The 12,878-nt window shown below is 45.3% G+C and overlaps 5 protein-coding genes across 5 annotated transcripts; 3 read left to right on the top strand and 2 right to left on the bottom strand.

Moving 5' to 3' along the window:
* Positions 1 to 1,476: 1,476 nt before the first annotated feature.
* EDB91DRAFT_1247952 (uncharacterized protein) lies at positions 1,477 to 6,205 on the bottom strand (the record flags this gene model as incomplete). The annotated part of the gene is made up of 16 exons (XM_041322870.1): positions 1,477 to 2,292; positions 2,349 to 2,510; positions 2,580 to 2,791; positions 2,842 to 3,247; positions 3,303 to 3,661; positions 3,710 to 3,989; positions 4,063 to 4,279; positions 4,331 to 4,598; positions 4,651 to 4,759; positions 4,811 to 4,933; positions 4,972 to 5,097; positions 5,147 to 5,380; positions 5,432 to 5,511; positions 5,567 to 6,002; positions 6,055 to 6,125; positions 6,178 to 6,205. 16 exons carry the CDS (start codon positions 6,203 to 6,205, stop codon positions 1,477 to 1,479), a joined length of 3,927 nt encoding a protein of 1,308 aa, XP_041177864.1.
* Positions 6,206 to 6,746: 541 nt separating this feature from the next.
* EDB91DRAFT_1052298 (uncharacterized protein) lies at positions 6,747 to 7,145 on the top strand (the record flags this gene model as incomplete). Its single annotated transcript, XM_041313669.1, has 1 exon — positions 6,747 to 7,145. One exon carries the CDS (start codon positions 6,747 to 6,749, stop codon positions 7,143 to 7,145), a length of 399 nt encoding a protein of 132 aa, XP_041177863.1.
* Positions 7,146 to 7,943: 798 nt separating this feature from the next.
* Positions 7,944 to 8,132, top strand: EDB91DRAFT_1034681 (uncharacterized protein; the record flags this gene model as incomplete). The annotated part of the gene is made up of 1 exon (XM_041312777.1): positions 7,944 to 8,132. A coding segment is annotated over one exon (189 nt), but the record flags the coding sequence as incomplete, so codon positions are not given.
* A 3-nt stretch (positions 8,133 to 8,135) lies between these two features.
* On the bottom strand, positions 8,136 to 8,807 carry EDB91DRAFT_1081690 (uncharacterized protein; the record flags this gene model as incomplete). The annotated part of the gene is made up of 2 exons (XM_041315406.1): positions 8,136 to 8,426; positions 8,475 to 8,807. 2 exons carry the CDS (start codon positions 8,805 to 8,807, stop codon positions 8,136 to 8,138), a joined length of 624 nt encoding a protein of 207 aa, XP_041177861.1.
* Positions 8,808 to 12,403: 3,596 nt separating this feature from the next.
* Positions 12,404 to 12,796, top strand: EDB91DRAFT_1247949 (uncharacterized protein; the record flags this gene model as incomplete). Its single annotated transcript, XM_041322869.1, has 3 exons — positions 12,404 to 12,466; positions 12,515 to 12,651; positions 12,706 to 12,796. The coding sequence occupies 3 exons, from the start codon at positions 12,404 to 12,406 to the stop codon at positions 12,794 to 12,796; spliced, it is 291 nt and encodes a 96-aa protein (XP_041177860.1).
* Positions 12,797 to 12,878: the final 82 nt, after the last annotated feature.

Below are 12,878 nucleotides of genomic sequence, written 5' to 3'. Positions count from 1 at the left end.
CCTCCAGTCTAAAGATGCGTCAAAGATAAGTCATGATAGGATTGGGGAAAACTCGCATCGATGAATTCAAAGAGGTGCTCCTCTGAGACACCTTTCTCTTCAGCAACTTTCTTTGCATACAACTTGAGTTGCTTTGTGAGTCAAGGTGTAAATATCAATGGGTTGTTACGATCAGTGCTAGAAGATCTCCGGCGACGCAAACCAGCACTGATGGGCTCATCCAGTGATCCGTCCGGTGAAGCGCACCGAGACTCGGAGGTGGGGCTAACACCAGTTTGACCTTGAGAAGCTTGATTAACGCTCATGGTCTGGGCCAGTGGTGAGCATGCACGACTGATATTTCCTCCAGATCCGTATACTGAAGGAGGTCGAGATGCATTCTGGATGGAAGTTGAGGGACTCCTGCCTCAAGGAACAGTGGCATGTGGTGTCAATAGACCTCCCGATGAATGTGGGATGCCTGTGCTTCTCAAACCTGAACTGGTCCATACAAAATAGTGCTGGAGCATCATGATCTTGGGGCATGAACACAGGAGCAGTTCACTGTTCTGCTCAAGGTTGACCGACGGAAAGATGCGGGTTGGCTCGGTGGCTGATTCAATGTTCGCTTCTTCGCTTGCATCAATTCAGTTGCGATATGAAACCTTTTTCACAAGATGCTCCTGCAGTGCGCTCAAGCCTGGTGAAAGCAGCGGAGATAGAGTATGAAGCGATACAAATGACACAATCTCAGAATAAGGGCAGGACTGATGTAGTATGGAGAAAGGGGCTGGGGGGGGGGTGACGAGAAGGAAGAGATAATCACTGAAAGACGCGCAAGTTGTATACTAATAGTACATGAAGTCGCGCATATTGTACATGGAAATGCAAAGATTGAAATCCTCGGGTGAGGGGTGAACATGGGACATTTCGCCGCCATCAATGTGGTCTCGATAAGCAGCAAATGACCAAGGGTGAGCAGACGACGTAAATTAGCAGTCGATAGTATATATCTGAGCGGTACTTTTTCTCAGTGCAGTAAGAATGGGCAGGAGAAGAAAAAACTTGCCAGAATGTTAACTTTGGAGTTCATGTTCCTCAACGCGGCTGAGTTGTTTCCCTTGTAGAATGAAGGACTGACCTCAAGTGTAATGGGATTGATGCGGATGGCTACAAGTAAAAATCATGAACTGCGGGGCTGCCAGACAACCAACTTGAGAATGGCTTGAAGGCCTCCACCCGACCACATGTCTTTGCTTCGCTCTGTCTCCTCTCATTCTGCCTCCCCTCATAAAGAGCTATTACTGGTGAAGGGACAGGAAGGCATCAATGAGTTCCTCGGGGATACTCCATACCAAACTGTGGGTGGTGATGCTGACTCTGCGGGTATTGAACCTGAGAAGGATAGTGAGGCTGTGGGAAGCGGCCTACAACGCTATGTGACATCAGAGGTTGAAATTGGTGCGATGGTGGGGCTTCTTGCATGCTTCGTGTTTGCTAATAAGTCGGGTGAATATATGGGGCTGGCATAGGCAGAGGGGCGTATGGTTGAGATGGAGGGGCATATGGTTGAGACGGAAAATGTGATTGTGGGGGAGGGTGGTACAACCGGGGTGGTGAACGGTGAAGTGGAGGTGAGGAGTGTAAGGGGGGAATCGAAGGAATCGACAGGGGCGGAGGGAGAAACTGGTGTGGGGGATAGTATGGTTGGGGTGCAGGTGAGTAAAAACGTTGCGGAGGACCTCCCATTGGTGTCACAAAGGAAATTTGATGGTGCTGCGATGCTGTTGAATTCTGCTCACTTGGAGTAGGTGCCGTCTGCATAGAAGGCCCCGCAATAGCATCTGAGGTCATTGGCTTCTTTCTTCCTCGCGTGCTCAGACCACCTGTGCTTGCTCTTGTCTTTGCTTTGGGTGCAGACTTTCGCGGTTTCGGTGCAGCGTGATCAAAGGCAGAAGGTGGCGCTAAAGATGGTTCAGCATCCGCACCCTCGCCACTGCCTGTTAGCTGGGCATCTCTGCCTTTCTTCACTGCTCTCTTGTCCCGTAGTTGGTGTATGGCTATGGCCCGGACTTCAGCTACGTTGGTAACCTGAAGCGGCGTCTCGCGAAGTGTATCAGGGACGACACGTTGGATGTGATCGTAGTTGTGGATGGAATAGATGTTGAGAAAGAAGTTTGGAGTTGACTGGTGCTTGACAGTGGCCTTCATTTGAGAGGTGGCTATCCGTTCTTGACGTACAGGCGTTTGATGGATGTCCATGCACTGCGAATCAAGGCAATTATGTTGCAGATTGACAACACAAATGATGTCCTGTGAGGTGATCCAAGTCTTAAATAATTAGCTTGCATATAAAACACATGACATACTACACTGGTTGAAACCAGCTCGTTATCAGTAAGATTGATAGACGGCAAGTGGAGAGTTGGGTGCAAAGCAGTCGCAAACATGAAGAGCTGAAGTGCGACGTGATCTGCTGTTTGGCTGTCGTGGGATGATATGAGAATCTCTCGAATACATCCAATATATGTCTGGAAGCAGTATCACAGTCGTATCGATGAGCAAATCATGATGAAAGGAATATATATATACTGGCTCACCTTCCCATCCGCTGGTTGTCGGAAGATAACATGACTATTCAAGCGTGCGTGTTCTCCTTCACGCGTCACAACTGATTTGCCCTGGTAATGGACGGCCCCAGGCTGAGCATTCCCAAGAATCTTCACGCAACGAGTGGTTTTCCAAGGGACCGCATTTTTTCGCACTGACTTTGATGTTGCAGTGGGGGTAGTGGTCTTGATTTTTCCTGAACCTGTAAATCATTAGCGGCGATATAGTGACAGCGCGCGCCATTGAACTGACCAGGTATTGGAGGACTATGACCGGAGTTTGGTATACCTAGAAGCCTCACTTGTTCTGGATGTTCGTCAAGATAACATAGAACCTTTTCTCCTGCACGAACCCATTTCTTTACGGTAGAATCATACCAATATCCCCAAGTAGCAATGTGCTTGATCGTGTCCTGGTGAGAAAAGATTTTGCATGTATCTCTACTTGGTGCCTGTTGGTTGCTGTAGATACACAATAAACAGAATATGTGATTGAACGATTCATATCGCTCGGTTGAAAAAACAATTGCAGGGCTGAAATGACGAATGTAAGCCGGAAGATGAATGAGGAAATGGAACTTTGGCTTGCTTATCAAAATACTCGGTGCGCATTGTGTCGTAACATTCAAGAAATCTTCAATGGTTCGAGATAGTGTTGCCTGTCTCGCAAAGGTATGAGACAAGCCTTGTAGATAGAACACGAGTTGAACTTACAAGATATGTTTCCGTGTCCGTGATTCTCATATGCCAGACCAGTATGACGAGTTCACCAATCACTGTCCAGGCATTAAGAACCGTCGGAGGAACAAGGTCGTGGATGATAAATGGCATAACTTGCGCCAAACTTTTGAAGTGCTTCCCGATCAAACTTCCTTTATAGTGACATATGTAGTCTGCATTTAAGCAGGGAGCATTCAGTCTGTCCTTGTCAATGGACTCGAGCCGGTACTGAAAGATGGGGAGAAACTTTGCTTTCTCGAGAAGAAAGACTGTCTGCCCCCAGAAGTACTTGACAACACCCAGGAGTATTGTATGAAGTATCTCCGTGGGGGTGTCCATATGAATGTCTAACCCTGTAGGAAGCTAAGCAAGAGATCCACAACAACTAAAAAACGACTAACCTTCTATTCCCAGTAGCGGGTTGATGGTGTCGTCGAGTTGTCCACCTTTCAAGAGTTCTTCAAATTCTTTTGGAAGGGTGGCCTCGATCTCATTTTCAGGCAGTGCTTGAGATCCCGTGGTACGTTTCCGAAGCTTCTTGCTGAGTTCAACCAAGGTGTTGAGAATCGAACTTGAAGCTGAATCTCGGACACCCATTGATGCCACAGAATTCTGGATTTTCGTTGTGGCACCTGATTTGAAGGCAGTTTCAAACTGTTGTTGAATTTCTTGACTCGTCTTCTTGGGGGTTCATAGATTGCCTGACTGCAAGTACCAGTAAGTCATATGGAAGATACTGAAGTGATCTTCGTACCATAAAAATACTATTGTAGCCAGCTTCGGATTCCTTGTATGCCTTCGTTCCGCCAACATCACATGTCCTGCAAAAGTAATTGCAGCTGAGCCCTGCATGACTACACTCTTTGGCTTGCATCGGATTATCTCCAGCAAGAAATAGCCCATATGGAATGAGCATGACTTCCTCGTTGTACTTGCAATCCCATGCCGAGACACCAGATTGTGCTGCATCACTATGTACATTCAATGATACTAGAAAACAACAAAAAAGTCGAAAACCGTACGAGATAGACTCTTTCATTGCTTGCATCAATTCCATGGGTGGAGCGTGAGGAGAGGACGAAACAAATCGCATGAAAAATTCTTTTTTGAGCATCTCTCTCGGTAAGTTTGCATTGGACATGTATATGGCATGGTGTTTATTCCACTGCTTTGAGATATTGCCGGACACATCATCCATGAAGATGATTAAGGGAATGGTATACACCATTCGACCTTTCGACTTTTCTTGCAGTGAACTGGGTGACAGCGATGCATATTTAATGGAAGAGGCTGTGGCATACTTGAGTCCCATAGGCGCCAATGAAATCAGAGCGGAACATACACGTCAGTCCACAATCAAGCTCGCCGCAGGTTGTGGCAATGTCTCCAAACGATCGTACAAACATAGATGTTGGGATTATCTCCTCCTCGTCGCTTACAATGAACCCAGCCTGATAAACGTTTGAGCACCAGCACACTTTACATAGAGGCAAACAACGTACTTCCGTCCATTCGGCAGCTCGACCTAATGCATACAGGACTTTATCCGATTGCTCAGAGGATTCGGTGGTGTCTGCGCCAGCTAGAAAGAATAATTGTGGGATGAAATAGCCTCCCAATGACTCCTGCAACAGTTCATCTGTAAGTACATGGTCCCGTCCACCTGAACCGCTGGTGGCAATGGGAGATTGAGCAACATTTTCTTCCTGTGGAACACTTGCGACATCCCCTTTCCGCCATCCTCTGGATAGTCCTGCATTGCAAGGTGAGTGATGGGATTAGCGTAGTCCTATAAATAATGTTAGCATCACATCAACACGGAGATCCATCTCACAAACCTTCACAATTGCTTTTGTGACACTATTGATGTAGAATATGTCTCCAGAGTGAGACACAACCTTCTCAGTCGGATCACCTATGAGATCCTGCAGGTGACTCTGGCACTTCTTCATTGCGCCAAGTGAGGGAAGGTTTTGGGCACCAAGTTCTTTGGCCCAATTCAGGACCGCCTTCTTTTGGGCTTCGGAAAATGGAAGCCGTGGGGAGCTGAACAGAAGGGAAGTAATAAAATGCTTGATGTAGTTGTAAGTATATCATATATGTGTGCACCACAAAAGACTTACCACTTTTGATGGCCAGGGATACAATGTATGATCTGGAGAGACGGTGTGGTTAGTGCTCGCCGGTTCAAGAAGCGGGTCATCTGTAGATACCGCTGAGTACGGGATTGCAGACTGCAGGAAAGATAGCCGACTTACCAGGAATTTCAATCCCGAAGTCAGGTGCACTGTCGTCAACAAGCTCACGCTCCTTGTTGGTGGGAATGACAGGCGTTGAGAAAGAAATTTGTCCTGAAGCAAGAGATGCCTGTAGTTCAGCAAATAGGTCCGGAAATTCATTATCGAACTGGAGCATTCGGCTGCTGATGATCTTGTTCCAGAGATTGGCCAATGGATACTCAGAATCTGCATCATGTGGCGCCATTTCGGGTACCATGGACGGTCCATCAGTTTGCGTGTCAATTGGTACATCATCCACATGATCAAAATCCATGTTGAAGTCATTGTGACCAGCAGGGGAAAGCGAAGGATCAGGATCGCCGACAGGCGTTGCAGCCGAGATATTTGGCTGTATGGCTCGGCCAGAAAGCGTCTGGTCATCCTTAAGAGATTTGGCACGACGGATGTGAATGTCCTGGTTCGCATGCTTTGTAGCATGACGTCGTTTTTTTTTTTTTCCATCATACGATAGGCCCCATCTTTTTTAGGGCACACAGTGCATAGAACACGATTGAGGTGTCATTGTAGTATCGAAAAACTGTAGACACCGTGTAGCATCAATAAATAAGCAACAAGAGGAAGATACGTACTATGGCCATTGATGATGTCATCCTTCATGCTGGGCAATTCCACTATAAGTTATCGAGGACTGGTGTGCAGACTCCAGAAAACAATCAATGCGATATGCCAATCACGTGACTGTGCACATTCAAAATGACCAAGTCCAAACTCTCACGTCTCGCACCTGTTGATCATTGTTCTCTTGACGTTAATATGGATTCGGTGTTATCACTCACCAAAATTTCGACTATCTATCCTGGTGTTCATTATCAGGACAATCATGCTTCACTCCAACTGATGTCCCTCACCGTTTTCTTTCCTGGTACATTTCCACGACAGACTTTAGAAAGGAACATTGTACGAATCCACCATCTTCAATTTTCCTTGAGGCTTGCTCACAACTAGATGCTAGCCTATCCACATATCAGTATCCATCGATGAGGAGTATAGATCGTTCATCACACCGGTCATAGAGGTCGCATAGAAAGCTCTACACTGCCAGTGGTAGTTCACTACACTCAGATGATGTGAGTGCACATATCATATGTCCAAATGTCAGCCTACTTATATCGCACTGAAGTCGCATTTGTCCCAAGCTATGTTCTGTGACGACAAGACCATTATACCATTCCTCCCACTCCCGCCTTCATTCGACTCTGTTGATCGAGCCCATTGGGAATCAGTATTGCAGCAAATCCAGGAATGGCTCACCACCAAAGTTGACACAGAATCATCGCTGTGGACGTGGGGACGCGACACTTTCTGGCTGATGTTGGTTGCCGCCCATCCGTCCTTCCTGATGGGCAAATGGCCGATGTGGGACCCTCTTATTCCACTGGAGGGATCATTCATCGAACAGTGGTTAGAGCGTTCGAGTGATGGTGGTGCTGATGGCGCTGATGAGGAGGCTCTGACCCAGGTAGTGAATAATATATGGGATGAATTTTGCAGACACGCGGCGCTCTTCTATCCCCTTCCCCTCATTGCCTTGGATTGATGTCATTCCAGCATTTTTGTTGTTGAATTTCTTTTCAGCATGCTGTGGCGTCTATCATCGCATATGTTCAGGCCTAGGATACCATCAGTACATACTATTGCACCCTTTTTTGTATGTATGTATGTATACCAATGTCATAAACTTTGACTCGAACAATGCCTGTGTCGAAAAACGCTTGAAAAACTGAGGCTAGTATGGTGCACGACCTCCTAGATGTGGCGGTCAGAGGCAAAGATAGCGGGCATATCGAATGTGATATGCACAAGATATTTCAGCTCCCATTCTCTTACACATAACTTACCCCAAGCTATTCCATATGTAGCGCATGTGATATTTGGCAGGACTCTGTGTCGGATACGAGCAATATATGACTGATTTTTACCAAATGTCAGAAATATTTCCCTAGTACACACCAGATTTGCAACCTTTATGGCGTGAATTCACTATTTGTCTACAAAACCCTTATTATAGCCAGGGTTATAGGAACAAGCCGGGTCCTCTAAATAGTTTTCTCACAATATTGGTCATGGATAAACCAGGAACTAGTGGTGTAGATAAAATTGTAGTTGTTATTTATTCCCACAGCCAAAATTCAAAATTCAAACTCCCCACTTCTCCCTCCACCCTCTCTACGACCGCTGGCATAAAACATTAGTAAACAGTGCAGCCACAGGTTCATGGCCTGGTCAGGATTATGCGTTGCACTTCAATTTTGGAAACTGTCCAAAAATGCTATCAGCTGAACTGCTGACATATATTCAAATCCGCAACAAAACACAAGAGGCTTTTGGTTGTCAGCCTTGCCTCTGGCAAATCGAAGTTGTACACACAATCTTGAGAGGTGACAAGGATGTCATTTCGATTGCTGCAACTGGTTCTGGCAAGACACTAACTTTCTGGATGCCTTTGCTATTCAGACCACAGGACATGCAGATTGTCGTCGCTCCGTTAAACCTTCTCGGAACTCAGAATGTAAACAACCTTGCTAAATCAGGTATTGAAGGGCGCTGATGTCTTGAAATCAACATCGAAGTTGTCATATACGTATCCAACGAGCAACGTCTGGCTCATCGCCTGTATGTGTGTGATGCTCTCATGCGACAACGATCGGATTGCATTGAGAATTGTAGCGGGGCATGTTGAGATGCCCATTCGTGCGAGCATGTGAATGACTCGTTGTGGTGTGTTGCATGAATGCAAGAAAATCCCGTATATACTTTGCAGTGCATTGCATTTTTGATTCGAACTTTGCAGCATAATACTCATGAGGACAACTTTTTTCTAATGCATGGAGTTGAGTTACAGTTTTGAACATATGAACACGCATACAATTTTGACAATTGCTCCACGACGCTTGGCCTTAATGTTCTCCCGTGAGTGTGTGGTTCCTTCATTTTGCACTTCAACATTACTATCATCCTCCCTCCAGTATTCTTCATCATCTGCGTCATCACATATGACCTCTGTTGTCTGTCCACTAGCAGACAGAACATCACCCAGCATCCCCCACAACTCTGGTGCAAGACTTTGCATGTCTCTCGCCATATGTTCGAGCTTGAAATCCTCCAGCTGGTCGGATGAAGCATTCAGGGCACTGAATTTCCACCCGGTTTCTTGCTGTGCCATTTGGTTGATTGACTGTGCATATTGTTTCACAGTCATTGAATGTGCCCACTGATGAACGAGAGGTTCACAGGCTGGGTGTTGGAGCAAGGTATCACAAACCAAAGCTGGCTGGTGGGTAAGGCTCTTGATGCAGGAATGCTCCGAGAATGTAGAGTGGTTCACGATCAAACAAATGAAGTCGAGAGTAGTTGTCACGAATTCCAAATATGAACCATTTTTCATTCCTCAGTTTTCCTTCGGCTACTTCCAATACCCAAACCGGTCACTGTGACTCCTCACCCTGTCACACCTTCACCTCTTCACATATCACCCATGGTTTCTCTGATTGGCTCCCCTACTCCACGGGCTAGAACAATCTCACTTCCCAAAGAAGAACCGGTCGGAACTTGGGTTTCTATTTAGTTGCCATATTACTCATTCGCTTATATATCATGATGCCATACTTAGTCATCCGCAGTATCGTACAACTCTTTTCTCATTGGCTGATTTCTTTCAGACTCCTATTCAATGTTATGTATATAAGTAGGTTAGCATAGTACTCCTAGACTTAACCTCTTTGTTTCCTATGCTTGTAGGACTTAGACGTTCACGCTCAATACCATCTTGTTCATTATCCTCTTGACCGAGTCCTAGTGGTTGTGTGCTCGCCTTCATCATTATTGGTGAATGTTGGTCATAACAGTAGTGATGTTATGATATTTGAGGGCCTGTACAATACCCCAGAGTTGTGAGTCGCTCATAGTATCTGTACTTTGTCCGATTCGGAGATGCTTTCCTTTTCTGTGCTTATCATTGGGCCATAGACCTGTGGCTGCACTGTTTACTAATGTTTTATGCCAGCGGTCGTAGAGAGGGTGGAGGGAGAAGTGGGGAGTTTGAATTTTGAATTTTGGCTGTGGGAATAAATAACGACTACAATTTTATCTAGTCTCAGTAGTAGGATGGGACCCCCACCCTCAAACATGTCCGCTGGGTAGGAGTGTGGACTTACCTGCTAATAGAAGGGAGACAGTTATTGCCGGATTGAATTCTATAAGTCAATGTACAGAAAGTTGTCAATCATTATCAGTGAACCCGTGAGGAAAGTAGAAGGCCATAAATTACAATATATAGTACATAATCACAAGAACTAGCGTAATTCTGCTATGGACAATCACATTGTTATGTTTGGCTTTATAGAGGAAAGACGCTTCCCTGATTTTCCTATAAAATTTTATGATCGAGAGAAGCACCTGATTTTACTCAAACTCCAAAGCATCAAATAATTGACCCTGAAAATATAAAGGTTTACAATGCTTTGTCTAACCAGTCAAATTTATATGGTATATATCAGAATGATACTACTCGGAGTAAGTTAGACAGAACTACCAAAAGTGCCAGCATGACAGATTCCCCGCAACTACCTGCCATTTTATCACCAGCACCAAATAATTCTCAACCTCAAACACACATTTTGTGAAGAAAATCAAATTTATTTATATTCAAATACATATGTAGTTACAGGACAAAAAAAGAAACAGGGAATGATAGTGAAGAGGGAATATCATAACATGAATGACAGAGCGGCCACAAGGGAGGGACTAAGGCCAGTGAGGAACCATGAGAAACGGCCAATGAGGAACCACGAGAAAAGGCCAGCAAGGAACCATGAAGAAAGGCCAGGGAAAGACCACCACGAACGGCCAGCAAGGAACCACTGAGGAAAGGCCAGGGAGGGACCACCACGAATGGCCAGGGAGGAACCACAAGGAAAGGCCAGGGAGGGACCACCATGAACTGGCCAGGGAGGAACCACAAGGAAAAACCAGGGAGGGACCACCATGAACAGGAGGAACTCGAGAGGTGGTGGTAGTAGCGGTGAAACAAGATTGAAAGGAACTTAGCGTGAAATTTTCCTGTCCTGCACAAACAATGACAAACCAATTTCAACCACTTGCGCTGGTCACATGATTTGAGGTTATCCGATAATACTACAGTAAAATTTGAGGCTGAGGTGATGGTCATGTGCATGATCTTGGATGACATTGTAATTCACGCAATATTTGAATCGACTTATATAGATTTGTAAGTCAAATATAAATGAGGGAATATGATGTTGCTCAACAAACGGTACCTAATTACACAAATTCATGACCTTGTCGGAAATTCTCATAAGAATCTACATTAGGTTACAAGTGCTAATGGTCCTTTCCATGATAAAGTCTTATATCACTTGGTAGTTTAAAATATAAATGAAGGGATATGGTATGAGTCAACAAGTATGACTTAATGATGCTATTGCACATTGATTGCTGCAATGGCGCAATGTCAGTTATCTTGTCGCGAACTCCTCATGGTAAAATGAATTTTTAGACATCTATGGCTATGTACTGATCACTAATATTTCTTGCTGTATACATAGGTATATTCAGCAGTAGCAAAATTATTTCACACTGTATTTCTCACAGCTACCATATCATGGACTCATCAATTCACTGATGCGCCTGCCATTGTCGGTCGGTTTTCAACGTTTCAGTGTTCAACGTTAGAAGTTCACCGAACAGTCAGCCTGGGTGTGTGTTTTCTCATACAAAAATCAGCAATTTGGCAACTTGCAGTGCAGCAATGCATGGGGCAGAGCAGACATTGTGAACAGATCAGTGTGACAAGATGCGCGACATATCACATGTCATTAAACGCGTGACAGATTCACTGATCTAGAATATATGATACTGGTTTGCTCAGTCCAACCTCCAGTAAGTTTACAGCATTTTCACGATGCCCGTTTGGTTTCCCATCAACACTGTCTAGCTTCAAAACAAGACCTCCTCATAGTAAGTTACGGCATGTCGCATTTATGCAAAAACGTGCTTGTGGCTGAGGTTTCACTTTTTCAAGGGGCTATTGCACTCGATCATAATCAAGTTAGCCTTGACACCGTCTACAATACTAGCAACCGCACTTTGCTGGCAAATGGCTATACATTCTAGGCCTCGTGAACACGTGTCTTCTCTTCGAAAAATCGATTCTTTTGCACCAAGTTGAACCTTGAAAGAACACGCTTGCAGCTGGATGTGCATCAATTGACCAGAAGTTTCGATTGTTCCAGCAAGTTGGATATCTCCACTGTGAATGCCACGGTGGATCAGGACATCGATATTTGTCAATTTGTCATAGGAGTTGCATCTTATGACAACTGGCTGAGTGGTCCCAAAGCTGCACTAACCGTCAGTCCATCACTCAATAGGCTTGGTCTCCCATCAGCACTGGCCAGCGTCAAGCGCCTGTCAGCCTCATCTAACATAAAACTCAGCTGCTGCACCACGTGGTCAGTACCTTTCATTCCTCCTGTCCTCTCTTGTACTAAGTTTTACTGTATCTGCCCTTGTAGACTATCAGAGGATGTTCGACTTGACATTTGGGTTCAAGGCCCTAGGAGCATTAGTCGCTGTCGTTCTTGCAGGCAAGCTCCTCTGCGCTAAGATGTGCTCAAAGTCACGCCTGCCTCTTCCTCCTGGTCCTCCTGCACATTGGCTATTCGGAACTCCTCTGCCAAGAACCAAGTGAGTACATAAAATACGAAACTCTATGTGGACACTAATGGGAAACGCATCATAGTCAATCTCAGCAGCTTGCAGAATTGATCAATACCTATGGACCCATTCATCTCACTTCAGATCGGGCCTAAGATCATGGTCATCATCGGCAGACACCAGGTATGATGGTTCTAATACTGGTCACCGAGTACGTACTCACCTGCACAGGAATCTGTCGATATAATGGAGAAAGAAGGTGGTCTACTAGCCGACCATCCTCGTGCAGTTGCGGCAGGAGAGATCTTGTCATGCGGGCTGCGTTTGATCCTTGTACCCGCAGGAGAGCAGTTCCGCAGACTTCGCAGGTTGGGTTGACATCTCCTCTTAATGACCTGTTTTGCTGAAATTATGTGATTCAGAGTGGCTCATACTCACCTTCAAGCGAAAGCTGCAGAATCCTATGCGCCAATCCAGATGGATGCTGCCCATAATGTCATCCTCGATCCTTAATAACCCTGAAGGACACCAAGCAGCTGCAAATCGGTGTGTTGCACTCCATGTATTATTTTACGATGACTTATGCATTCAAGTC

The sequence above is a fragment of the Suillus paluster genome, assembly GCF_016628075.1.
Source record: "Suillus paluster strain FC165 chromosome Unknown EDB91scaffold_22, whole genome shotgun sequence".
NCBI lineage: Eukaryota > Fungi > Basidiomycota > Agaricomycetes > Boletales > Suillaceae > Suillus > Suillus paluster.
Note: the sequence above shows the minus strand (reverse complement) of the source record. Positions and strands in the feature narration are given on the sequence as shown.